The following is a 22899-nucleotide window of genomic DNA, read 5'->3' on the forward strand; positions in this document are numbered from 1 at the left end:
CATTCATCCCTTCACTGAATTCTTGTAGGAGGTAGAGATTGTGATTCACATTTTATAGATGAAGAAACTGAAGTTCAGAGAAGTCTAGTAACCTTCCCACTGTCTCATGAAAAGTACCAGGACTCAAATCTAGGTTCTCCCTGTTCCAAAGCCCATGCCGTTATTTATAGATGGCTCTGAATGTTTAAAATGCCATTCAGATATGAAGGAATTGTCACTGGTGGTATCCAAGAGGGAGTTCCCATGGCTTTCTGCTCTGCATGGTGTCCCTCTTCCTGTGAGACAGAAGCCTTGAACTTCAGGTGTCCGGCACACATACCTCGTTCAGCTAGTTTCACCCAGTCTTGCTGGACAGGGAAGCACTGTTTAATGATCAACCAAAGTCAGACAAATCCAGGTGGGCCTTTCCAAGTTAGAAATGGAGATTTGATTTCTTTGAAAGGAGATGGCAAGATACGGCAGAAAAAGGCACGTCCTGTCAAAAGTTCTGTTGGAGGCCACATATCTGGGTGTGAATCTCGGTTCTGCCTCATTCAGTATGACTTCAAGGCAGTTGGTCTCAGATTATTAATTCTCTCACCAGTTAAACAGGCAGAACACCATGTAACCTCCACGGGTTACTGAGAGCAGTGACAAAGTGCCTGGCATGTAACAGACGCTCAGTAATGTTTTCCTCCCCATCTGCGGCCCTGAGTGATTATGACACCTAGAATGCCAGACGTCGAGAGAAGCAGACAAGATTCAGAGTCTCTCTGGGTCAAGGGGTGGGAACTCTTAGAAGGCTGCCTCTAAACAGGTGGTTTTGTGTTTTTTTCTGGCTGGAAGATCAAATGAGATACAAAAAAGCTGGGATAGTCAAAAATGGGGTAGGGGGTGTGGGCAGTCATGACCCCTGTGTCAAGCTCTGGCCTTAACAAGTATGAGGGAGGGACAATGTTGGGAAGGTGGGTTGTAGATCAAGAGCAGACTGGGGTCTTTATGTTTCCTCCCCAAAGAGGCGAGGTGTTCCGAGGCACTGAGATGGACCCCCATTTGAGAGCAACTGGAAAAGCCAGGAGGGATCAAAGACTTGTAGTGTCTCTCCCCAGCTGATATGACTGGTGCTGGGCCTCAGTTTGTCCTTCCATAAGGCAGGAGCCATGCCTCTCCCACGTGTAGTCTGAATGTAGGAAGGGATTCATTAGGTTTTATGACTTGATTATAAGCTCCTAGATTTATAACAAGACTCCTGGAAATCCAGACCCAGTGGTACTGGGTGGGGCGGAGTGCTTTCCCCAGCCGGCCACGTGGGCAACTCACAACACCTATTGGGCTTCTTCTGTATGTCAGATTGTCTAGGAACATGTGAGATCAAGGAAAAGTCCATGCCCTCAGGAAGCTTACAGTCTAGTTCAAGAAATAATACAGAATGTAAAAGATGAGTAGTAATATGGGAGTGAAATTTTTTTTTTTCATGAAATCTTACAATTAAAAGATCTAGCATAGTGCTCAGACCAAAGTAGATATTTATAAGCCATACTTTTTCCTTTTTTGGGTAAACATATAAGAGTTATTGCCAGACAAAACAAGACTTCCAGTTGGCACAGTGTATGGTGCCTCGAAGACACTAAAGGGATGATGGAGTGTAATTGTGGATGGGAAGCGAGGGCAGTAGCCCTGCAGAAGTTCAAGGCACGGAGTGTGCAGAGGTCTGGGTTGTTTGAAGGGGGCTTCATGAGGCACCTTGATCATATTAATCCTGAAGGATGCATACAATCTGAAAAGGTTCAGAGAAAGGCTAAAACAATTGGTAGTCTCAGAGGAGGCATTGTGTGAGAATACAAAGTCAGGGTCAAACCTGGGTTCAAACCCCAACTCCATCATGTACTAGCTGTGTGACCTTGGGCAAGTTCCTTGGCCTGCCTTTCCAAGCTTTTGTTTCCTCACTTGTAAAATAGGAATGATTTTGGTCCTGACTCCATAGGCTAGTTGTGAGAATTAAATGAAATAATTTATATAGAGTTCTTATTTCAGTTTTGTCAATAAATGTTCTCAGCTTTTGTCATTATTCCGTTTTTCATTTTAATAGTAGTGTCGTTAGTATCCTAGTCATGCCCAGTGATTTACCTTAGTTCCTGGGACCTATGTCATCTGGCCATTCCCTGCCTGCTGTAATTTCCTCAAATATGCTTTTGTTCCGTTATTGCAGATCACTTGGAGACTCCTGGACTTTTTATGGTGTTTTGTACTTCTGTGTACTTGCAAATGCCATGTCCTTGCCTAGAATATCACCATCTTCCCCTGCTTCATTGCTTTTGCCCAACTTCTTCCTGCTTGATGTTTTAAGAGTAAACCCGATAGCATTTCTTCCAGGAAGCCTTACTTGACTGCTCTGTTCCGTTGCCTCCCTGGGATCCCACGGTGCCACATGCTGCTGTTTGCCAGCAGCACTGTGTGTACCTGTCCCTGGCTTGCTGATCTACCTTGCCCTCTGGATATAAACTTTCTGAATGTAGGGATCCTACCTTATTTATTTTTATATTTCCAGCTCCTAGCTTAGTGACTGGCATATAGTTATTTTCTGCTAATTGTTGAATAAGAAATCCAAGCCAAAAACAAAAAACCAAGAACACAGCTAACTTTATGTGTAACATTTATTACCTAGTTCTGATTTAAATGCTTTATGTATACTAACTTATTTAATTGTCATACCAACCTTAAGAAGTAGGTACTATTTGTACCTCCATTTTACAGATGAGGAAACTGAGGCTCATAGAAATTAAATAACTCTTCCAAGGCCACACTAGTAAGTGGTGGAACCAAAATTCATACTAGGGCAGTGTAGCTCCTCATTCTGTGGTTTAGCCACTCTTTGAGATTTGTGATATTTATTGAAGGCCCAAGAAAAAGTGAAGAGACATTAGCTGTGCATCACAACTCCGTGAACACATGCTAAAAGCATTAGGGAGTGTGTGGAGACACTTTTAGGGGAGAGTGTAAACCTTCCCACTCCTACTTATGACAGATTTGCTAGAGAAGGTGGAATTTCTCCTGTTGTGAATTGGATGAGGGGCATGGCTGGTGGCTGGGAAGGAGATGATCTCTGAGGATGATGGAGGAGAAATCTTAGGGAATGGATAAAGAGTATATGTCTGGGGAAATTCAATTTGCTCAATCTTTACTGAGCACCTACTGCAGTGATCAACAAGCTGGTGATGATGATGCCTGTGCTCAGGAGCTTGTGGTCTAGCGGACTTTAAGATGCGTCTGGTTAGACAGTCAGTCAGCGGAGTGTCTTAGACTTATAACATGAACTGAAAGACAGAGTTGAGACCCAATGAGAAGTGGGAATTTGCTGTGGGAGAAGCAACATATAAGGAAAGTGATTTGGGCTGTAGCTCATAATGCAGATTATAAGACCAGAAATAGCAAGGACAATTGTGAGAAGTTGGATAATCCCCTCCAAAAATAACCAGGGACTGAACAAAGGACTTGGTGATGGATGCGGTAGTAGCAGGATCAAACAGTTATTTATTAAGCACCTGTGCATGATTCAGAGAAGGATAAGGCATGACCCCTCCCCTCCAGTAGCTGTATTCTAGTTGAAATAAAGGAAACACACACATGAAAATGCACTATACGACCTCATTCAATTTGTGTTGAGATCCACAGTATCAGTGACCAGGTATTTTCTTTCTCTTTGCTTCACTCATCTGGATTTCATTTCTAAGGTCACCTCATTTTCCAGAATAGCTGCTGAAGTTCCAGTTATTGTCTCTGCATTCCAGGCAGCTGGAAGCAGAAAGGAGAAAAAAAGGTATACTCCCTCCCTTTAATGATACTGCTCAGAAGTTATACACACTACTTCTGTTCACAAACCACATGGTCACATAGCCACATCTGAATGCTAGGAAAGATGAGAAATATATTAATTCTTTGTATTACAAAAAAATTTTTTTCCTGAAGTTGATTTACAATGTGTTAGTCTCTGCTGTACAGCAGTGACTCAGTTATACACATATATACGTTCTTTTTATATTCTTTATTGAATTTAGTTCCCTGTGCTATTCAGTAGGACCTTGCTGTTTATAGAAATGTATTAACTCTGGGTTGCTAAGTGCTCAGCTAAGCATTGGAGGTTCATTAATAAGGAAGGTGAGAAGAGGCTGGGGATAACAAGCAGGTCTCCGCCTTATCATTCTTCACATATAATTATGCTTTGGAGCTCAGAAGAGGGACTGAGCTATGTCAGGTAGTCACAGAGTTGGATTTCGAGTCCAGTGGTAATAGGCAGGGATTCAGAAGATTGCGGAAACATAAGTTACAAGTGAATCCTATGACTAGAGTAGCTGCTCCTAGAGAACCCAGGAGACAATGAGCTGGTCAGAGATGCTGCAGCCAACCTGGAAAAAGTCTTAGCTCTGAAGCTCTTTCTTATCTAAGATGCTGAGAACAGTCAGCCAAGGAGTTTAGGCTTTTTTGTGTAAATGGTAAGGAGTCAGAGATTTCTGAACTGAAAAGAAGCATAATTTATCTTATGTGCTAGGAAGTTTGGAAATTCCATCCACATGCAGGCTGGAAGCAGGGAAGCCAGCTAGAAGTTTATCCCAGAAGGTCAGGCGTGTACAAGGGCCTGTCTGATGGTGGCCATGGGAGGGGGAGAAAAGATACGGATGAGAGACCCTGGGAGGGCACACTTGGGTCCTAGTGAGTAATGGCCTGTGGTCCGAGGAGAGAGAGGAAAATGTCTTTTGTGGGGTGTAACCCCAGAAATGTTGTGTCCTCTCTGAGGTAGCGCTGCCTAAGGGCTCCCCCTGCGGGAAGGCAGAATATGGTGAAGAGAAGGGTCAACCTTGGTTGGCTACACGGACAATGTGAGTCTGCCCCAAGATGCCTTGACTTTGGAAAAGCCAGCGGCCCCCAGCAGAATAGTTTCCATTCTGCGTAACTGGGGAGTGTGTGGGTCTGGCTAACCGCGAGGAGGGGCTGAGGAGCCAGCAGACAGATCAAGTTGCTGTGGCAGTGGCGTTTTTAAGCTGGGGCTCGGGGCCCGTAGCTAACAAGAGTTCTTCTATCTGAGATTGTATGCTTCTTGACTGAGTAGGCCAAGAGGGCGTCCTTAGCCAGGGCCAGGTTACCTGCCCAGGTTACTTGATGTCAGGTGTAAGGCCGACGGCGTGGCAGAGAGTAGAGCTAGGGGGCTTTGCTGGCGCTGGGGACCTGACTGACTTCCTGCACCAGTTCAGGATCCAAGGTGGGAGTTGACCATGGTGAGGAGGAGGCCTCAGGGTACAGTTGTATTTGGATAAAGCCACCTCTTCATTTGATTGACAAGGGCCTTCCAGGATCTCGCCTTTACCCGACTTCCCTGGTGTGAGTTGCGGAGCTCAGCCTGAGACATCTGGCAAATCCATCTCTTTTTCCTCCAGGCTGCTCAGGGACTTGGCCCGTAACTGCTCAGCAAGTCATTTCTGGTTATAGAGTCATCAGTGACCACAGAAACACGTTCTCCAGACAGGGCTCTGAAAGCTGGCTTTTCTCTGGTAGCTTGTCCCCAAAGTGATAGCTTCAAGCAAACAGAACCAGAAAGTCAGCTCGAAGCCACTACAGACACTTAAGTCAAGGAGCACCCACTTTTCCGATGTCTCGTCATGAGGCACCGCGGTGAATTTCCCGCAAGTCTAGTCGGGCAGCTCAGGCCTCGAGGAAACCGTGTGTGTGGTGAGCTGTGTCACATGCATGAGCTCCTGTGCTGGGGCTGCACATGGAGGGAGGGGAGGAGGCGGGGGAGCTGCTCTGTTGAGGCTGTGGGATTTGGCGGCACCAGGGCTCCAGGCCTCGCATCTAGGGAGGTGACTGCTCCCGGTCCACTCCTTCCTATTCTGCAAGTGTTCACCCCACTCCATCATGGGCAGGGCTCCCTCTTCCTCCAGCCAAGTGTCATGAACTGTTCTCGTGATTTCCTTTCTGCCGCAGGGCACTTCTTCTCCCAGAGCCTTTCCCAGTTGACTCGGGCTCATTCCAGGCTCTGTCTGTGCCGTGTTATCTTCTCCAAACCTGAGCTCTGAAAAGAAGGATGGGAGGGAGGAAAGCGAGGAGAGCCATCCTGAGCTTCGTCTCCTAGGTTGGCCGCAGAGCCTGGCTCGGTCTGTCTGCGGGGGCTGCGTTGAGACCTGGCTGCCGAGCCGGCCCACTTCCTCCCTGCACTACACCCACCGGTCGCAGGGCTGGGGAAGCTGTGCTTCCCACATCTGGACCTTCTTAATTTTAGCTCTTGGACCTTTGCTCAAACACTCTGATTTTTTAAATTTCCTTTTGCCAATATTGTAGTTTTGGGGGGCAGTTGGAAGAAGCTGTGCTGAAAGAGTGAGATAAACAAACAGTGACGCAGAGGCGGTGGCGGCGTAAGCACCGGGCTGGGCCTGCTGTCTGGGCGGGCCGGGTGGAGGAGGCCTCCCGCCCTGCACACTGGCCAGCTGGCTTGTGTTAAAGCGCTGGCTGAAAATAACTCTCATTGTCTGGGAGCTGCTACCGCGGCAGGGCTGGCTATGGCCGCTGAGGGGGCCGGGGTAGCAGGAATGATGCCTCCCACCTCCTTGGGCTCCTGCCCTTTGGGAGCAGCACCCAGCTGGCCACAGCTGCCCGTACTGCCCACCAAGAGAGACACGTGGAGGGGAGGCCTGGCCACTACTAACCCTAGGTCCATTTGGCGACTGGGTGTGGGCCTCTGTGCCCAGTGTTGCCTGCTTCTCCATTGACTTGGGGGCAGAGATGTTGGTTTGTGAGGGGCTCCTGGTGGGAATATGGTACTCCAGTTGCTCCTCCAGCAGTCTCCTGGACTCCCACACCTTGTACCTCCTCACCACCTCTCCTCTGCCATCCGCATAATGGACTGATCTGCAGATGCCCGTGAGGACTTGCTGGCAGCTGTGACCAGGGGCCAGGGCTCAATAGCATGTGGTGCCTGGGACAGTACCTCATTTCCCCTCTGGGGAGGATCTAGACTCAGCTTCTCAGGGCTCCCTGCCCCATGGGCTGAGCATGGTGACTGTGGCTACCACTCCAGGGAGAAGTGGCCAGCCGTAAGGGCCTCCGTGGGGAGGTGGTTCTGAGAGGGAAAACATTAAGAAAACCACCAACTCACATTCTATATTTGCTCAAAATGAACAGCCCCTGCCTGCCTTTCCTTAAGTCTCCAGAATCCCCTTTGCAGGAACATTTCAGCCATCTCTCTTTCTCTTTCTCTCCTCAGAGGAGCTATGCCATTTTAGCCTCTGATCCTGAAATTTATCATGACTGACTAGGACCAGTAGAGGCAGCTGGGAATTTTGGGTGGTTCCTATCTCTGTTTGTTGGGTTTTCCCCAGGCTTGGCCCAAGGAGACTGGCAGAGGACGGGTGAGTCCCAGCACAGGACCCACAGCTTTGAAGGAAACTCCAGCCCCACCGGCATTTCCCTTCCCCTGCGGTGGGAAGGAAGCGAGGAGGGGCTAACTGGCTGGGGGTGCAGGGCAGGAAAGGGAAAGGAACCTCTGTGACCAGAGCCAGCTCCCCCTCGTCTGCTTCTCTGGGGCCAACAGGGTCGTGTGGGGAGAAAGGAAGCCTCGCTGGGGGGACTGGGCCCTTGCTCCCATGGAAGGGGTTGGCCCCTGAGCAGGGTGCTCGGCCTGGCCTCAAACTGGCTGTAAACCAGAGCCGCCTTGCTGGAGAAGCATCAGATCCACCCCTTTCTGCTTCTTCCTGTTATAGGTTTTTATTTTAGACTTCTGGCTGGTTCCCTCTGATTTAGGAACCCGTCCCAGAGTTGCTTTGAGTCTGAGTTCCTCTTCTCCCGTCTCCCTGGAGTCTCCCCCTCCCTCCCCAGGACAGTGATGTTTCACTGCCTCCTAGTCTTAGAAGTGAAGGATCAAAGCAGGGGTGAGGGGCTGCTCTGTCCTCAGAGTGCTGAGAAGCAGAGCGGAGGAGAAGGGACAGAGGCAGGAATAGAGGACAACCAGGGAGAGGGCAGGTCCTTGGGGTGTCAGAGCATCACTCAGGGTTTCTAGGAGGAGCGGGGAGGGAAGTGTGTTGAACACCCACAGTGTTCCAGACTTACTCGGACCTAAAGTATTTATCATTTAATCCTCATAAAACCCTGTGAAGTGGTGAGATTATCTCCGTTTTGTGAATGAGCTCTCTGAGGTTCTATGACTCTGAAGAGTTTCAAGTCGATCTGGAGCTCGCTGGTTCCACATCCAGTGTCCTCTGCTCCAAAACAGCCGAGTCTCCTTTCTCTTCAGCGAGGGGCTCCGAGAGGAGTTAGGAAGAACTCAGCCCGGCTTCTGCCTCAAGAGAGCCTGTGGTCTCAGCGGAGCCACAGCAGGAAAGTGTCAAGGAAGCAACCTCTGACTGAAACCGGAAGGAAGGTTGGCAGGTTTGCTCCCTGGCTGTCCCCGGAACTCAGGAAGCTGCCCTTCCTCAGGACATTGAGCCCTGCTGGCCTCACACGCAGTATCTGCTGGAAGCAGGGGCCCCGATGCCATGGCCTGGCGGGGAGAGAACTGCCAAACCCTGGCCCTGCCCGTGATGGGTGGCTCCCACCCCCCACAGTCCATGGCTGACTTCTTGTGAGTGCTGGAGGCTGGGGAATTCCCCCACCCACTTCCTTCCCCATCACACTTCAGTTACAAAGGAGAGGAAACTACCCTCACTGCTCAGAAGCGTCACCCAGAGCTCTAGACGGGAGGACGTGGGCCTGTGGTCAGGGCTGCTTCACGCTCCTGCCCCTGGTTTCTGTTTGCTGGCATCCCTCTCTCCTGGACATCTCAAGTCTGGCCAGTTCCCCGAGGTTCCTCTTCCATGCTCTTAGGCTAGAGTTCCCAGAGGTGGTGACCCTGCTTCGTCTTTGAAGCCCCGGAGGACCAGACGTTTTCTCAGTGGTTCACCTGGTGGAGAAGTGTGAAGCCCCAGCGGCTGAGGGAGGAAGTTGGTGTAGACGGGATGCGATGTCTGCCACAGCCCGAGGAGCTCCCCCTCCCTCTCCCGAGTGGCTCCGCCTCCCCCTCCCTAGTCGCGTGCTTCCAGGGGAGACTACCGTTTTCTGCCTTCAGACAAGGGAGAGAGGCGCAAGAGGACAGTGAAGCCACCTCAGGCCGTGCGCAGAGCCAGAACCAGGCCTGGTCCCACGGGCTCTGTGGGCTGCAGCCTGGCCCTGCTTAGGTGGGAGAACTTGCTCCAGGCCACCTTTGGTCTTCGGTCCCTGTTCTGTGGTGGCCTCCTGCTCCTGTCCTGCTGGCCACACAGACACGCTGAGATCGGCCCTTAGCAGGGAGGTCCCAGAGAGAACACCTGGGGTTCTATTTGCCTGTCCAGCCAGGCCTGCTCCGTCGGCAGTGGGGCGGATTCGGTTAGCCCCTCTTCCCTGCGGAAGCTCAGGCAGACTCACAGAGCGGGAGCAACCATGGGGAGAGGGGTGATGTGGTGGTCCCTTCCCCTTCTTTTCTTGTCTTCTGGGTTTCTAAATTCTTCCATTTCTAAACACTGAACAGAGATCCCAACTCCACTTCCTTTTTCGAGTCATAATGACCCTGTTTCCAGCCAGAAGCTTGGCCCAGAGCTCAGAACTGGAACCTGTTCGTTTTTTTAAATTTATTTATCTTTGGCTGTGCTGGATGTTTGTTGCCGCTCAGGCTTTTCTCTAGTTGCACCGAGCAGGGGCTACTCCCTTGGTTCAGGGCACAGGCTTCACATTGTAGTGTCTTCTCTTGTTGCAAAGCACAGGCTATAGGGCACACAGTCTTCAGGAGTTGCAGCTCAGCCCCCAGGCTCTAGAGCACAGGCTCAGTAGTTGTGGTGCACAGGCTTGGCTGCTCCGTAGCATATGGGATCTTCCCGGATCGGGGATCGTTGACCTGTGTCTCCTACATGGGCAGGCAGATTCTCTACCACTGAGCCACTGAGGAAGCCCCACAGATGGGACCTCTTCACCACAGGTTTACCGTCAACTTACTCTCCACTTGGTGCCTGTCATAGGGTTAGAGATTATTAGGGGTTGGCGATCATATGAATAATGGTACAATCAGTCCTTTAGATGACCGTGTGTGTGTGTGTGTGTGTGTGTGTGTGTGTGTGTGTGTGTGTGTGTGTGTGTGTGTAAGTCGCTTCAGTCGTGTCCAACTCTTTGTGACCGTATGGACCGTAGCTCACCAGGCTCCAATGTCCTTGGGATTCTCCAGGCCAGAATATTGGAGTGGATTGCTGTGCCCTCCTCCAGGGGATCTTCCCGATCCAGGGATCAAACCCACGTCTTTTGTGTCTCCTGAATTGGCAGGCAGGTTCTTTACCACCAGCACCACCTGGAAAGTCCTTGAGCATACAACTGGCTTAATAGCGTGTGTGTAAATAAATACCTAATAGATACATGTAACAGAAGTAAATGATGTTTAAGGATTTTCTTTCAATTTCTTAGAAAACAGAGAGCCTACTCCCAGGATACTCTTGCTGTTTTTGGAATAACTCAGAGCTGATATGACTCCTCAGGATCCCGGGCACATACAATTTGTGTCCCCAGGGACAAGGATATCAAGGGCCCAAAAGAGATAAGCCAGGTGGTCGCGCTTTGTTTACCTGGAAATTAGAGCTGAGCTTGGAGCAGTAGGTAAGGGAGAGGAAGATGAGAGGAAGGCCTTACTGTGACCTGCAGCCAAGGCAGCTAGACTGGTTAGAGGAGGGGCTTGGCTGGGCCGGAGTGGGAGGAGAGGGGTGAGGGGACAGAAGGGCTGCTGGTCTGGGTGGGGCTTGCCCCTGGTTGCCTTGGCTTTCATTCACTTACGCCTGTGTTCCTGTATTCATTCAGCAGATGGTAGTGAACAAAATAAAATGACCCCTGGTCTGTTCTGTACTCTCAGCTAGAGTGTCTCAGTGAGGGGCTGGGACACTTCACTGTGTCTTAAATAATTGGGAGCTGTGTCATAAGTAATCAGCACAAATGATTAAAGTGCTGAAATCTTGTAAACTGTTTCCTTAAAAACTTGAGCAGTTATCTTCATGTTGATGTTCTGCTCATTCTTGGTGTCCTGGATGCGAAGGAAAAGGTTAGAGTTGCAGCATCTGCACAGGCTGTGTATGGGTGGCTCAGGATTCACCCGGGGGGGTGTGTGGTACAAGAAGCCTGCCCAGCTCCCAGGCTGTGGGAGAAAATTGATTGATGTTGTCACTTTAGACTGGTGACTTTCAAACTTTTCTGACCTGTCCCATGTTAAGAAACACATCTTATATTGTGTGTGTGTTTCATTCATGAAACAAAAACTTTGTGAAACATTATTTATACTTCCTAATTGCAATCAATTCTGATACCTTAAATTCTTGTTCTATTTTAATCTGTTCATTCTCATTCAAAATAAAGTTACTCTTGACTGACTACACTGATTCCACAACCTGTGGTTTGGAAAACGCTGCTCAGCCAAACTGAACCAAACGTGAAGGGGAAACAGGAAGATGGTCGTGCCCCTCTGAGCCTTCCTATTCAGCCATGGAATGTCGGGTGAAACCTGAGGGTTCAGGCGTGAGGGAAGCCTGTCAGCCCTATTGACTCAGGTTCTCTCTGCAGAGCTCCATGAACCTGCCTCCCGACAAGGCACGGCTCCTGCGGCAGTACGACAACGAGAAGAAGTGGGACCTCATCTGTGACCAGGTACAGGGTTTGGGACCGGAAGTGAGGCTGGGCACAGTGGCAGGGCCTTGGGCATTAACTGCAGCCCTGAGGTCCCTTGAGGAACCCTGGCCTGGTCTTGGCCTCAGCCCATGCTTATTTCCTCTTCTAAAAGCACTTTCCTAACAGACACAACTCATACGAAGAGTTGACTCATTGGAAAGGACTCTGATGCTGGGAGGGACTGGGGGAGAAGGGGACGACAGAGGATGAGATAGCTGGATGGCATCACTGACTCGATGGACGCGAGTCTGAGTGAACTCCGAGAGTTGGTGATGGACAGGGAGGCCTGGTGTGCTGCAATTCATGGGGTCGCAAAGAGTCGGACATGACTGAGCGACTGAACTGAACTGAACAGACACAGGCTGGTAGCCCAAGTTCCCCTCGAGCTCCCACAGAGCACTGTCTTGATTTCTTCCCAGTGAGGTTTGTTGAGCTGTGAGGTCTGCTGTGGAGGAGTTTGGTGGTTTCCCCAGCAGAGCTTGTTTCTGCCTTTCCAACCAGGGTGAGGTCTGTGCCTGGCTGAAGAATCCAAAGCGCCATTTCTCTTTCACTCTGCTCCAGACTTGGTGAATAGCAGCCTTTTCCCCATTACTTACAGGCCTCTAGGAATGAGAAGCCCTGGTCCTCTAGTCTTCTGTTCCCAAATCTCAGAATGTGAGGATTGGAAGCTCTTTCTACATGAAAGTGTTTAGAGCCGGAAGAGAAAAGAGAGATTTTTCAGTTAGCTTAGAATCAAGAACTCACACCTGTGGCCTTGCTTTGTTCCCCTGTGTACATTTGAAGATGACAGATCATGAGTTTTTGAACTCAGACAGGCCTGGCTGCAAGCAACCTCTTAATTTTTAACACAGAAAATTACTTTAGACTCAGGGTTACTGGGTCTACTCAGTAACTCAAAATTACTCATCGAAGGAGGAGAAGATGGCAGCAGAGAAGTACCTGAGGATAAGTCACGGAGGGGAACTTACGGTGTGGGGGATGTTAAGGGCCAGGTGACAGCTTAAGGAGTCCCCTCACATCAGACACTGTGGGTGCCCTGCTTCCTCAGCACTCTTCTCAGAAGCCTGAGTGTCTGCGTGCACACACGTGTTTCCCTCACAGGAACGATTCCAGGTGAAGAATCCTCCCCACACGTACATCCAGAAACTCCAGAGCTTCTTGGACCCCAGCGTAACTCGGAAGGTGAGGTGCGAAGCAGGTAGCCCCATCTTGCTGTCCTTTGCAGTCCTGTGGGGTTTAGGGGCAAGCCCTGTGGCGTGGGTCAGGACTGTTCTGAGCAGCAGGAGTTGGGCTTCTGTGTTCTGGGCTGTGGGGGAGTGGCTGGCTGGAAGCAGATGGAAGGACCGTCACCACCCTCTTGGGTGCCTTCCCTTTCCTTTTCTGCCCCTTTTGCTTGTATTGTAAAGTTGACTTGGGGGCCCCCATCAGTGACAGAATCCTACATTCACAGAAATTCAGGAGGAGAGTGCAGGAGTCAACCAAAGTACTGAGAGAGCTGGAGATCTCACTGCGAACCAACCACATTGGGTGAGTCCACCCTTGACCGTCACAGCCTTTCCACCTGGCCGCTTAGGACCCGGCATCCACTGAGGAGAGTTTGCCTGTTTATCTCCTTGCTGTGGGGCAGAGCTGCCTCTTGAATGCTTTTTGGTTCCCTAGAGGGCTTCAGACTGTTTCCTTTTCTGGCTTTTCTCCCCCTCAGCTCTGCCAGCTGCTGACTGGATGCTGCTGGCAAGCCTGGGGCCTCTCCTGGGGTCCTCAGTCTGTGGCTTTGAGTGGAAGACATTCCCACAGCATCTGAGACTGGAGTCTGCTTGTGGCCTGGGGCTGGGCCAAGGGAGGCCCAGAGAAGGCTGGGAATGGGGGAATGTGTTGCATTGGGTTGCTGAGACCTGGTTTGTGGACTGTTTGGTGCCCAGAAGACTATTTGCTTGATTATAAGACAGTTTTAGTTCATGAGCAGAATCAGCTTCCTGAAACATCAGGGAAGATCTGAAGCAGGTGGACCAGATGCTGAGTGTCTTCTGTAATCCCAGACCCAGGTCCTGTCAACCTGTTGCCTGGGCCCCTAGAAACTACATGAGTCTTTTTTTTTTTTTCCCCGGAGGAGTGGGGAACCAGGACCTGCTGAGCAGGCACAGGTCTAATGTGTGAGACACAGGGAAAGAGCTACAGTCTTGGATTCGTAAAACTGTAACCAGCCAGGGTAAATATAGTGAAAGTGAGAGGATGAGAGAGAGAGCAAGCGTGTGTGTGTGTGTGTGTGTGTGTGTGTGTGTGTGTGTGTGTGTGTGTGTGTGTACACAAAGGACAGTGAGGGACGCCTCACTGTGACAGAGAGCTGCAGGCAGTACTACAGATCTGGCCTGCTCATTGAGAGCTCACAGGAGTGAGAAGTCTAGCCTGGGGTGGGGGCAGGGGTTGCTGGGCAGGTTCCAGCCCCAGAAGCAGGAGTAGAAAGAGCCAAATGACATCATCTGCCTTCCCCTCCCGCCCCGCCTGGGCTTCTAGTGCAGGCTACCTGAACGCAGTCAGCTGCCTCCTGCAGTCATGGGAGAGAACAGGAAAGGGACCATTGCTGGCGCAGTCGCTGTGCTTGGTGGTCAGAGCTGGCTTTCACACCTCATCCATGAAGCATGAGCCACACATTGAGAACTGACCAGCTAGGAAATGTGTAACTCAGCCTTCACCTTTATTTGGTGAAGCTCAAGGAAGGAAGAACTGCAGTGGCCCATCAGCTGCCCCACGTGTGAGAGCACGACACAGATGACAGCTCCAAGCTCCACCCTGCATTCATCCGGAGGGCCTTTACCCCTCCCTGCTTCCTTCTCCCTCACGTCCTCCTCGCCGAGTCCTGCTGCGTGAGGAGGGGGCTCTGCTCTTCCCCCGAGAGGGCTGTGGAGCAGTGTGGGACGGTCCCCCCAGCCTTCCGCCTCTACCTGCTGCCGTCCCCTCTGGCCATTGGCCAGGCTCTGAGGCCAGAGCAGCGTGGTTCCCAGGCCCAGGCCTCTCAGCAGCTGGCACACAAGCTAGAGATCCCAACCGGGTCCTTGGTTCCCAGGAGCAGCTCAGCATCTGGCATTTGAGGAGCTCCTGTCATTTGAACTGTGCTCCCCTGGTGGAGTTACGTGGGAAGGCCAGGACGCTTCCTGGATTTCTGGGCAGGAAGAGTGTGTCAGGCTGTCAGGCAGGGCTGTGGGAGCTCCAGGGCGGTGGGAGCCCAGGGCAAGGTAGCAAGAGGGTGATCCTGCCTCCGAAGCAGCCTGATCCGCCCCAGGCCCTTGGAAGATGGGGACTCGGGCCTGGAGCGGGACAGGCTGGGAAGCAGGGTTCCAGAGCTACCCCAGCTCCTCCTCCCCCTGGTTTGTGTTGGTTTCACGGCCTTGCTGAGGTGCCCTTTGACATCTCCTCAAAGTGTCAAGATCCCGAAAATAGCAGTGGAGACTCAGACAGGAAATGAGAAGGGGGCGGGGAGCTGGAGAGCAGACAGACAGGAAACGGGAGGCCTGTCGGCCCCCAGAGAGGAAGCTAACTTCAGGCAGCTCCGGTGTCAGTCAGCCTCCTCCGCCAGAGCTTGCTGCCAGATCTCTGCCGGGCCTGGCGCTTCGGCCCGGCCTCTCTCTGCAGCCCGGGTGTGGCCATCCAACATGGCGCTGGTATCCCAGCTGTGGGGGAGAAGCGGCCTCGGGGGGCTGTTCGGCACAACTGGCCTAGAAAGAACCCCAGACTCTCAGAGTGAAGAGGGCACAGGAGAGTCAGGGTTTCATCTGGAGAGTTTTCTTTCTCTTGGGGTCCTGTGTGTCTATAGGACAGGAGTGAACCTGTCCTGTAACAATCCTGGGGCTTGCTCCTGACTTTCCTTCCAGGGATGTCTCAGTTCGAAAGGCTTGAAGGCAGAAGGGTAGAAGTACCCCGGTCTGTTGTCTGTCTTCCTGCCTCCCAGGTTCAGTCCCTTAGAGGTCACAGCCGTTCCAGAGTTACTTGAGTTCCCGACTGTTCCCCCATCCTTCTCCTGTTCTGCCAGTCTCCCCCGTGACCACACACAGAAAGCCCATGTATCCCTCTGTTCACTGCTTCCCAAAATACCTTTCCTTGAACTTGGTGGAGAGCCCTTTGGCCCGGATGCCTCTTTTCCAGAGCTCTCTTTGCCCCTCCCTGCCTGTCTTTTAACTGAAACTTCGGTTAAGTTGGGGTGCTCAGTTGTGTCCAGCTCTTTGTGACCCCATGGACTGTAGCCCGCCGGGCTCCTCTGTCGTGGAGATTTCCCAGGCAAGAATGCTGCGGTGGGTTGTCATTTCCTTCTCCAGGGGACCTTCCTGACCCAGGGATCAAACCCACATCTCCTATGTCTCCTGCACTGCAGGCGAATTCTTTACCTGCTGTGCCACCAGTCAATTTGGGGACCTGCTGGCTTCCGTCAGGCTCAGCTCTGTCCGAGGACTGCAGTAAATGCTCTTTGTAACCCTCAGTTCCTCCCACAAATGTGGCATCAGGAAGGTGTGCCCAGCCTCGTGTTCGACACCAGGAACCCAGGAAATGATGGAGTGGGGGCCCTGGCTCTTGAGGAGGGGGCTCCTGAAGGCTGGTCGGGCTGACATGGTATTGGGAGGTCTGCATCTCTCCCCATCTCTGGCTCCCCTGCCTAGGGGAGGTCCAGCCAAGTGACATGACCGTGGCTGGGTCAGCCACAGGCTTTGATCTTCAGAATTCTCCCAGCCTGGTGCTGAGCTCCAGAGGATCCAAGAGGGGATGTTGTTTCACAGAGGCACCTTTTGCTCCCCCCCTCAATCCACTTTATTAGCAGACTCCTCCACTACCTTTCCTTTATCTGCAGGTGGGTGCGGGAGTTTCTGAATGACGAAAACAAAGGCCTGGACGTGTTGGTGGATTACCTATCCTTTGCCCAGTGTTCTGTCATGTGAGTACCACCTGGGACCGGGGCAGGGGGACCAGTGAGGTAGGACACGGCCCCATTCTGCTTTGACTGGAACTGCCAGTAGTGAAGGTGGAATGGGAACCCTAGGCAACAGTGTGGGCACGGGCAGGTGGCCACGGGGCTATCTCATGTCAGTGAAGAGTGCCAGGTGCCTGGAGCAGAAGGTGCATTTTGGGAAGCAGAAGGCAAGTTGTGGAAGGGCAGCTCAGGACCCTAACCCAGAAGACCCAGACTCCATGCTGGGAGCTGCCCAAGGAGGTGTCCTGGCTTTTGGGGGAGAGGACCCCCGCAGGGTTCATTTACTTTGGGAGAGCTAGGTCTTCGCAAAGCCACTTAGGTCTCCAGCTGTGAGAGGGTTTCTCCGTGTCACCCCAGAAGCAGTGAGCATGACCTTTGACAGACTGAAAATGAAGCATTCAGGAGCCTTTTTCAAGCAGGCGGGGGTTTGGAGGCAGCTGGAAGTGAGTTAACACAGAGGAAAAGGCAACGTGGGCTGGGGCGGGGAGTGGAAGGAACGAGGGCTTTCAAGGCAAAGCCTGGCTTGGGTCTCTTCAGTCCTTTACCATCTGCGTGACCTCTGGAAAGATTGTTGAGGTCCTCTTACGTGAGAGGGGATCCATGTTCCAGGGTTGCTGTAAGCCTTAGATGATATTCTGCGGAAAGCAGTCTGTAGTGTTTGGAACATAGGCTGTACTGTGGTAGCCACTGTCTATTTGTTAATTGTTATTTGAGGTGGTGTTCTCTGGAGAAGGACATGGCAACCCACTCCAGTACTCTTGCCTGGAAAATCCCATGGACGGAGGAGCCTGGTAGGCTACCATCTACGGGGTCGCAAAGAGTCGGACATGACTGAGCAACTTCACTTTCACTTTCCCTACCATAATTACCTAAATGTATGGAAAGAGGGATTATGTTGATCATTCATAGCGTGACCAACACATGCAGACCTGTACCCAAGACTTACCAGAGCCCTCGGGTGACCATCATCCCAGTTTACCCGTGACTTTCCCCACATGACTTTCCCCAGTGTAAGCGCTGAAAGTCCCTCATCCTGGGGAACTTCTCAGTCCAGGGACTCCGCCCCAGTCATGACTTTCACTTTCCTTGCTGCCGTCCTTGCCCTGGGCCATTCTCCTTCCTCAGCAGGTTTTTCCCCTCACCTCCTTAAGAGTTCGGAACTGTTGCCCCTCCTGGGTTTGGCCTTAGTCATTTTTACCAGGTCATCCTGTTAAAACCAAGAGTGACCCACTCCCCCTTCCCATCCGGGCAGAAGTCAAGCCTCATCATCCTTCTATCCCTTAAAAAAAAAAAAAAAAAAACTTACTCTTTTTATAGAAAGAAATGAAAAACATTTGCTGAAGCGATTTAAAAAAAATAATTCAGAGCTTTTATAGTAAAAGATGTAGATCATTTTTCCAAATAAGCCTATCTTGTTTGGAAAGCAAATAAATTCCAGCTGCTTGAAACCAAAATACCCTGGAACCTTAGTATTGTAGTGTCCATGGCAGTACCTTTGTCTGTGTTTTTAAAAGAAAGACTCAGGGCAGGCAGAGGGTAGGTAAGAGTGTGTGTTTTGGGAAGGGTTGAGAGGAAAAGAGTGAAGCCAAATAGAGTTTGAGTCAAGGCACTTATTTGTACACTGAACGTCCCAGAGTGCGGTTGGAGTGGGGAATACTATTTTCAATGGAGGGAGGGCACTGGCAGGTGGTTTCCCTGTCCTGGAGACTCCTCTGAGGTCTTGAAAGCCCCGTCAGACATCTGACCGTCAGGATCCTGAAGTCTGCTCCTCCTTTCTTGGAAACATTCAGGCATCTGCAGATACTGCTTCCTATTTCAGAAAGCCTTGGCCTCTGTGACTTTGACCCTGGCGCTGTGCATATTTAAGGAGCCTGTTGGAAATGCTCGTTCTGTCCTGGGTGACCCTCTTCAGGGAAGAGGACAGGAAAGGGGAATGGGGCTTGTTTCTCAGAGGGGGAGATCCAATGAGGGGACCTGCAAGGGAGAACGCCCTGTGGGTTCATCATCTTGAGCTGTCCTCTTTGCTCTGGCCACACTCCCAAACTGCTGATTGTAGAAGACAGCTGGTCTGAGAAGCAAAAAGTGACAAAGAAGCCGTCCCAACTCTCTTAGGGACTAAGGACCCCAGTTCACACCTCTGCCCTCCCCCAAGGGAAGTTGCAGTGCAAGGAGCCTCTGAGCCAGGAAAACCTAGAAACCTCAAGTAGAATCATGGAGATCCCAGCCATCAAAACTCAGTGCTGGGATGGGACTGTGGAGTTCCTCCTGAACATGGAGGCCTGTCCCTCTCTGGCTTCACCAGGACCCCCAGCCCCCTCCACTCAGACCTGCCTCATGAACATAATCCAGAACCACCCAGGCGCCCTCAGGGCATTGAGAGGCCTCTCCAGCAGCTGCTGTTGGCCGCCTAGTAGTACCTGCAGTTGCCCAGTTCCCCACCGCTGCTCTTCGGGCTGTCAAGGGGACCCACGGCTTCTCTGCGATGTCCTGTCTGTGGTTGGAGGTGCAGAAAGACTGCCAGCCCCTCGAGTCCCTTCAGGCCCATGGGAGGTGACTCCTGGAGTTGCTTGGCCAGTGGGGAGCAGCAGCTGGCCTCCCAGAATCCTCATCTCCTCAGATGCCCCTCCTGGGCATGGCCCATGCCGCCTCTGCCCTGCTCAGCACACCTGTGCCAGGGGCTCTCCCAGCCAGGGCTGGGTCTCTGCTGCCCGGTTCCGCTTTTTCTTCTGGCTGCCCTTGCTTCTCGTGGCCCTCAAGGTCTAACGGGCAGGGGTGGGCCCGCCAGGGGCTTGGCACTGAATTTCTCCTGTGTGCGTGCATGTGTGTCCTTTCCTGCTCCAGGTTTGACTTTGAGGCTCTGGAGAGTGGTGACGATGGTGCGTTTGACAAGCTCCGGTCCTGGAGCAGGTCTATCGAGGACCTGCAGCCACCCAGCGCCCTGTCAGCCCCCTTCACCAACAGCCTCGCTCGCTCTGCGCGCCAGTCTGTGCTCCGGTATGTGTGCTCTCGCTCTGCCCGCCTGCCTCCCAACCTCGCCCCCATCCGTGCAGGTCCTGGGTGACGGCGGGGAGTGCTCACGCGCCTCCCTTCACTCTTGCTTCCAGGCTCAGCTCTCTTGCCCTCTGCCTGCCAGTCTGTCTCTGGTCTGTCCTCTCTGTCCCTTGACTCTGCCCAGCGACCTGTCCTGGGTAAGTACATCCCCCTCGGCTGTGCCCACCCCCTCTGGGGTTGCAGCCCTCCCCTCTCGTCTCCCCCTCTCTGGGGGCCCCTCCGTTCCTCACTCTCACTCTGCTGTTCCTCCAGGCCCCTGGGCAGGGCTTGTCCTCATCCAGGTCCTTGGTCTTCACCGGCTGGTCCAGCACCTGCCTTCATGTGTGCTTCCCTCTGCTCCATCAGCTGCCTGGAGACCAGCCCCTACCAGCCTGCTGCTGCTCACCTTTCCCTCACTTCTTCCTTTAGGCCTTTTTTCCTCCAAGGCTGCAGTGTGTGCATTGGTCTGCAGTAGCTGAAGAGCTGTCCTGCCCGGACGCAGGTGGATGGACTGGATGATTTCTCAGAGCCCCTTCACAGAGGGAGGCTTCCCTTTGGGCCCTGCGGCCCTTTCCATGATTTCTCTCAGCCATGCTTTTCTCCTTGTCTCCTTTGGGTCTTGCCCCTGACCCTGCTCATCATTCTAGTCATGCATGACCAGATACCATTTGTGTTTCCTTTTTTTCCCATGAAACATCACTGGGGGCAAAGTCAGGGGTAGCCCCAGCCCTCTTGTAGCCTCTGGGGTCCGCTCTGTCTTTTCTAGGACCTAGAAATGGGGTAGGAGCCAAGATGCCCTGGCCCCAGGGCACGTGTAGAAGGTGCAGTGACTGGGAGGAGGAGGAAGGAGGGCTCAGATGGATGTCTCCTGGACCCATCCTGAGGTCTAGGAAGGCCTGCACACCTCCTATTGTGTTTGGAGGAGCTCTGGGCTTAGGATGGTTTGGGCACTGGTTTTAAGGCTGGGGTCCTGGAGATTTACTGACAAAGACCTGCTCCAGGGAGGTGAAAACAGTGGAGCACCTGCGCCCTGCACCTTCTCTCTCGGGGCTGTTGGTGCAAGGGCCTCCATCCCCCTTTCCTCCTGCTGCTGAGGGGCAACCTGCTGTCTGGGTGAGGCTGCATGCCCCCGACCCTTCACCAGAAGCCCCCTCTCCCCCAGGTACAGCACTCTCCCTGGGCGCAGGGCTCTGAAGAACTCCCGCCTGGTGAGCCAGAAGGATGATGTCCACGTGTGTATCCTTTGTCTCAGAGCCATCATGAACTACCAGGTAAGGCAACAGCACTGGCCATGGGCGTTCTGCCCCTTCCGCCTGGTCTCCCAACCAGGAGAGCTAGGAAGGCACCAGCTGGTAAAGGATGAGTTTGCGGGTGGGGCCACCATCAGGGAGCTGCAGCTGGGGCCTGCCTTCCCCTCATCACCGTCTCCCCTCCTGTCCTCTCTCCTTGCTGCAGTATGGATTCAACCTGGTCATGTCCCACCCTCACGCTGTCAATGAGATTGCGCTCAGTCTCAACAACAAGAATCCAAGGTGAGTTCCTTTCCTCCCCTCTCTGCCCAGGGCTCTGGAGATCTGGGCTCCACTTGTCCCTGTCTGGAAGTCCTGCCTGGTCTCGGGCCCCGTGGCCTAGGTCAGTGCCTCAATTCGGCCCCCTCCCCTCTGCTGGAGGAGGAGTGCTCTGCTTCCCTCACAGCTTAGGGAGGGGAGCCAGCTTGTCTCCCCTGCCTTCTCTCCCAAGCCCGCACCTTCTCCTTCACCACGGAGGCTGTCTTTGTTCTCTCGAAAGGACTCACACAGGTGTGCAAGTGAACTGTGTCATGGCCAGGGCAGCAGTGAGGGTGTTCATTTTTATTTTCCACCCCTTAGGACCAAAGCCCTTGTCTTAGAGCTCCTGGCAGCTGTGTGTTTGGTACGAGGAGGTCACGAAATCATTCTTGCTGCCTTTGACAATTTCAAAGAGGTCAGTGCCCTACATTCATGTGTGTGTGTGTGTGCGTGTGTGTTTGGTGGGGAGGATATGGGAGCAAGGTAGGTAAGCACCCTTTCCTGTGATCTCACACGTCCTGGGGATTTTAACAGCCCAGTGCTTTTAGCTAGGTGGTCTGCCCCCTGCTTTTTTAAACCCAAAGCCAGTCTTCAGTCTTACTAGATCTTATGTTGGGGATGCCCCTGATTGGCCAGCAAAGGATGCCCTCATTGAGGGCTACAGTCGCACAGTCCTAAGCCACTGTGCAGAATACCTGAGTTCAGTCAGCTCAGTCACTTAGTCGTGTCCGACTCTTTGCAACCCCATAAATCGCAGCACGCCAGGCCTCCCTGTCCATCACCAACTCCCGGAGTTCACTCAGACTCAGGTCCATCGAGTCAGTGATGCCATCCAGCCATCTCATCCTTGGTCGTCCCCTTGTTCTGCCCCCAATCCCTCCCAGCATCAGTCTTTTCCAATGAGTCAACCCTTCACATGAGGTGGCCAAAGTACTGGAGTTTCAGCTTTAGCATCGTTCCTTCCAAAGAAATCCCAGGGTTGATCTCCTTCAGAATACCTGAAGAGCCTGGTAATGGTTGGACCCCTGGGAAGCCTGGTGATCTGTGCTTTAACACGCACCCTGGGTGGTTCAGAGGCGGTGAACACACTGGTCTTACCCAAGGCAGTTATACTTGTTGTGGGAGGAGAAGCAGGGGTTCTCCTGGGGGGGCTGTTGTTGGTGAAGGGAGAGGGACCTCCTACTTGGAATTCCCCAGCCCCAGGGCCTGGCTCTGAAACCCCCATCTGCTTGAACATAGGATTCCTCGACATCCAGCCGCAGCTGCTGGTCCCACCCCTTCCTCCTCTTTGGACCTCTTCCCTAGCATCCATTGTTCAAGCCAGGAAGTGGCTCTTCCTCCTTGAAGCCAGAGGCTCAGCAGAGTCTCTGGACCCCTCTCAGCTCTGGGGCTTTCCTGCGCCCCAGCCTCTCTCCTGCATCCCTGCTAGGACCTCAGCGTCCTGCCTCAGCCTTGGCCTCCACCCGTCTTCCACCCTACTCCTTTCAATAACTCACCACCCCAGACCCCTTTGTTTCTTCTTGGCCTACCCCCAGAGGCACCTAGAACCCAGACTAAGGTCACACCTTTACTGAGCCCCTTCTGAGGCCCAGAGCAGATGTCAGGTCCCAGGCTTTCTTATGTCATGTCCCAAGTGGCCAGTTACATGAAGAGTGTGGTTACACTCGGTCAGAACCAGTTCCTGTGCCGAATGTCCCT

At 52.5% G+C, this 22899-nt stretch overlaps 1 protein-coding gene across 5 annotated transcripts in view; it reads left to right on the forward strand.

Moving 5' to 3' along the window:
• FMNL3 (formin like 3) overlaps positions 1 to 22899 on the forward strand; it is a 52448-nt gene that overhangs the window by 19848 nt on the left and 9701 nt on the right. For 3 of the 5 annotated variants that reach the window (XM_018047823.1, XM_018047822.1, XM_018047821.1), the window contains exons 2-9: positions 11566 to 11649; positions 12772 to 12852; positions 13121 to 13197; positions 16505 to 16588; positions 19466 to 19618; positions 20817 to 20925; positions 21110 to 21186; positions 21523 to 21616. In XM_018047823.1, coding sequence (XP_017903312.1) covers positions 11566 to 11649; positions 12772 to 12852; positions 13121 to 13197; positions 16505 to 16588; positions 19466 to 19618; positions 20817 to 20925; positions 21110 to 21186; positions 21523 to 21616 — 759 coding nt within the window. The remainder of the gene's footprint in view (positions 1 to 11565; positions 11650 to 12771; positions 12853 to 13120; positions 13198 to 16504; positions 16589 to 19465; positions 19619 to 20816; positions 20926 to 21109; positions 21187 to 21522; positions 21617 to 22899) is intronic. The other 2 variants (XM_018047825.1, XM_018047824.1) reach the window with 1 other exon arrangement.

Source organism: Capra hircus, chromosome 5 (assembly GCF_001704415.2).
Source record: "Capra hircus breed San Clemente chromosome 5, ASM170441v1, whole genome shotgun sequence".
NCBI classification, from domain to species: domain Eukaryota; kingdom Metazoa; phylum Chordata; class Mammalia; order Artiodactyla; family Bovidae; genus Capra; species Capra hircus.